This window comes from Fukomys damarensis, unplaced genomic scaffold (assembly GCF_012274545.1).
Source record: "Fukomys damarensis isolate Sample0158 unplaced genomic scaffold, DMR_v1.0_HiC HiC_scaffold_16, whole genome shotgun sequence".
Lineage (NCBI taxonomy): Eukaryota > Metazoa > Chordata > Mammalia > Rodentia > Bathyergidae > Fukomys > Fukomys damarensis.
In genome coordinates, this window is record NW_022900928.1 from 71,601,154 (window position 1) to 71,603,777 (window position 2,624).

A 2,624-nucleotide genomic window follows, 5' to 3' on the forward strand; every position below is an offset into this window, starting at 1 on the left:
GAAATGGCAGGAGGAAATCATTCCATAGTGACTGAGTTTGTTCTTGCTGGGTTAACAGAGAAAAGAGAGCTCCAGCTGCCCCTCTTCTTCCTCTTCCTGGGAATCTATGTGCTCACAGTGGTGGGGAACCTGGGCATGATCACCCTGATTGGGCTCAGTTCTCACCTGCATACCCCCATGTACTACCTCCTGAGCAGCCTGTCCTTCATTGACCTCTGCCATTCCACAGTTATTACCCCCAAAATGCTGGTGAACTTTGTAGTGGAAAAGAACATCATCTCCTACCCTGAATGCATGACGCAACTATATTTCTTCCTTGTTTTTGCTATTGCAGAGTGTCACATGTTGTCTGCCATGGCTTATGACCGCTATGTTGCCATCTGTAGCCCCTTGCTTTACAATGTTACCATGTCTTCTCAAGTGTGTTGCTGGTTGATTGCGGGGGTGTACAGCATGGGCTTGGTTGGTGCCACAGCTCACACAGTCTGTATGGTGAGAGTGCTTTTCTGCCAGGCTGATGTAATAAACCATTACTTCTGTGACCTTTTCCCATTACTGGAGCTCTCCTGCTCTAGCACTTTTATCAATGAGGTAGTAGTTCTCTGTTTAAGTGCATTTAATATTCTTCTCCCAGCCCTGACCATTCTTAGCTCCTATGTCTTCATCATAGCTAGCATTCTCCACATTAGCTCCACTGAGGGCAGGTTTAAAGCTTTCAGCACTTGCAGCTCCCACATCTCAGCTGTTTTTGTGTTCTTTGGTTCCGCTGCATTCACGTACCTGCAGCCCTCATCAGTCAGCTCCATGAACCAAGGGAAAGTCTCCTCAGTGTTTTATACTACTGTTGTTCCAATGCTGAATCCCCTGATCTATAGTCTGAAGAATAGGGATGTAAAAGTTTCCTTAAAGAAATTCTTTGAAAAAAGAGTTCTTGTGAAAAACAATTTTTTGCTTTAGTGATAATCTATAATTTCTCTAGTTTTGATATAAAAATAATGAGAGACAGGAGTGTATGTCCACAAGTCATGAGTTTACTGTTAGTGCTCATTTGGAAAAAAGATCTGGAGGTATAAAGATAGGTTGAGAGACCAGCCATATATGGAAAAGAGAGTTGTGCACTGGCTCATAATCTTTCTATCCAAAGTTATTTCTATATCTTTATATAGTTTTTTCACTGTAATTATTTTATTTCTTTCATGTTTAAAAATAATCATAGTACATTACTATCATATAGTTATCCACAACTTTTCACATATATTTAAAAGCAGGTTAAAACCCTTTTGTTATATATCACTTCGTTTATATTTATTAATACATAGCTCCATATATTATTCTTTGTTGAACATGGCTTCTTTAATGCAATACTTTTTTATCTTTATTCACTATATAAATATATTTGCTCAGCATCTTATCCTCTTTATATTTTATATACCTAGCTTTTTATACTAAGTATATTTTCAAATATATCGAAATTGTGATTTGTAAAACAATTTTTCCTTTAGTATACATAAAATACAACTCCTGAAATTACAAAGTATGTGAAACTCAATTAAGTAATTTGAAGTCCTATGATGTATGAAATAACAGTATATTGGAAATAACAATATATTGGAAGATACTGACTATAATCAACACATATGGATGTAATAAATGTATTTTCAGAGACACCTAGGAAGCCATCTTTGCTCTTCAGCTTTGGGAGGATGCTATCACCTCTATTTCTCAAATAAAGCAATTCTAGAAGCATCACAATATGTGATACCAATAAGCCATAGTAACTAAAACCTCAGGCATTAGCATAAAATTAGGCCTATAGAGAAATGGAAAATACAGACCTAGAATTAAATCCTTACATCTTCAGCCACCGAAATCTCAACAAAGCTGTTAAATGGAGAAGTGCCAGGCTTTTGAAGAAATAGTGTTGGGGAAACTGGACCTTCACATGCAGAAGATTCAAACTAGGTCACCATCTCTCACCTGATGTAAGGAAGACAAATGTTATATGTTTTCTGTCATATGGAAAAAAAGATGAAAGGAGAAGAGGCACTATTATTGTCTTAAAAGGAGTAAGGGGGATGCTTGAGAAGGGAAATCTGCAAAATATAAGAAAAGGGCTGAGGAAGGTGAACAAAGCTGCATCAGTGCTAGTATAAAACACCACCGTGATACTCATTAAACAACACAATTAATAGGTGCTGACGTGTGTGATCATGAAAACTTAAAGGGATGTCTTTATCTAATTGCAAAAATAACTTTATTAAACAGATTAAAAATCCACATTTAACAAATTTTAAACTATTCCAAAGCCAATTTAATTAAAAAAATTTATTGTAACATCATCTCAAAATTATACATTTAATTACTAGTGAATAAAAACAATTAAAAACTTTACTCACAACCAGTTTGGTACACAAATTATTTCATTGATATGCATGTTTTCAATGTTCTTCAATATTTTCCGTTATTTTTAAAGAAAAACAAAAGATCTTTCTTTTTAGTCTTGTCTGGCAGTCCTCACAGGTCTCCAGTAATATCAAAAACAGATTCATTTGGGAGCTGAGTAAAAACTGCTTTTATTCAGTGCACAGATTAAAGTATTCCAAGAAGTACTTCTTCAAGAATAT

The 2,624-nt window shown here is 35.6% G+C and overlaps 1 protein-coding gene across 1 annotated transcript; it reads left to right on the forward strand.

Annotated features, from left to right (window-relative positions):
* LOC104858024 (olfactory receptor 8G1) lies at positions 1-957 on the forward strand. Its single transcript, XM_010618104.2, has one exon. It carries the CDS (start codon positions 4-6, stop codon positions 955-957), a length of 954 nt encoding a protein of 317 aa, XP_010616406.1. The 5' UTR covers positions 1-3.
* The last annotated feature ends 1,667 nt before the right edge of the window (positions 958-2,624 follow it).

Excerpts from the sequence above, each read along its gene's own strand:
- LOC104858024 (XM_010618104.2), top strand. The coding sequence starts at position 4 with ATGGCAGGAGGAAATCATTCCATAGTGACTGAGTTTGTTCTTGCTGGG.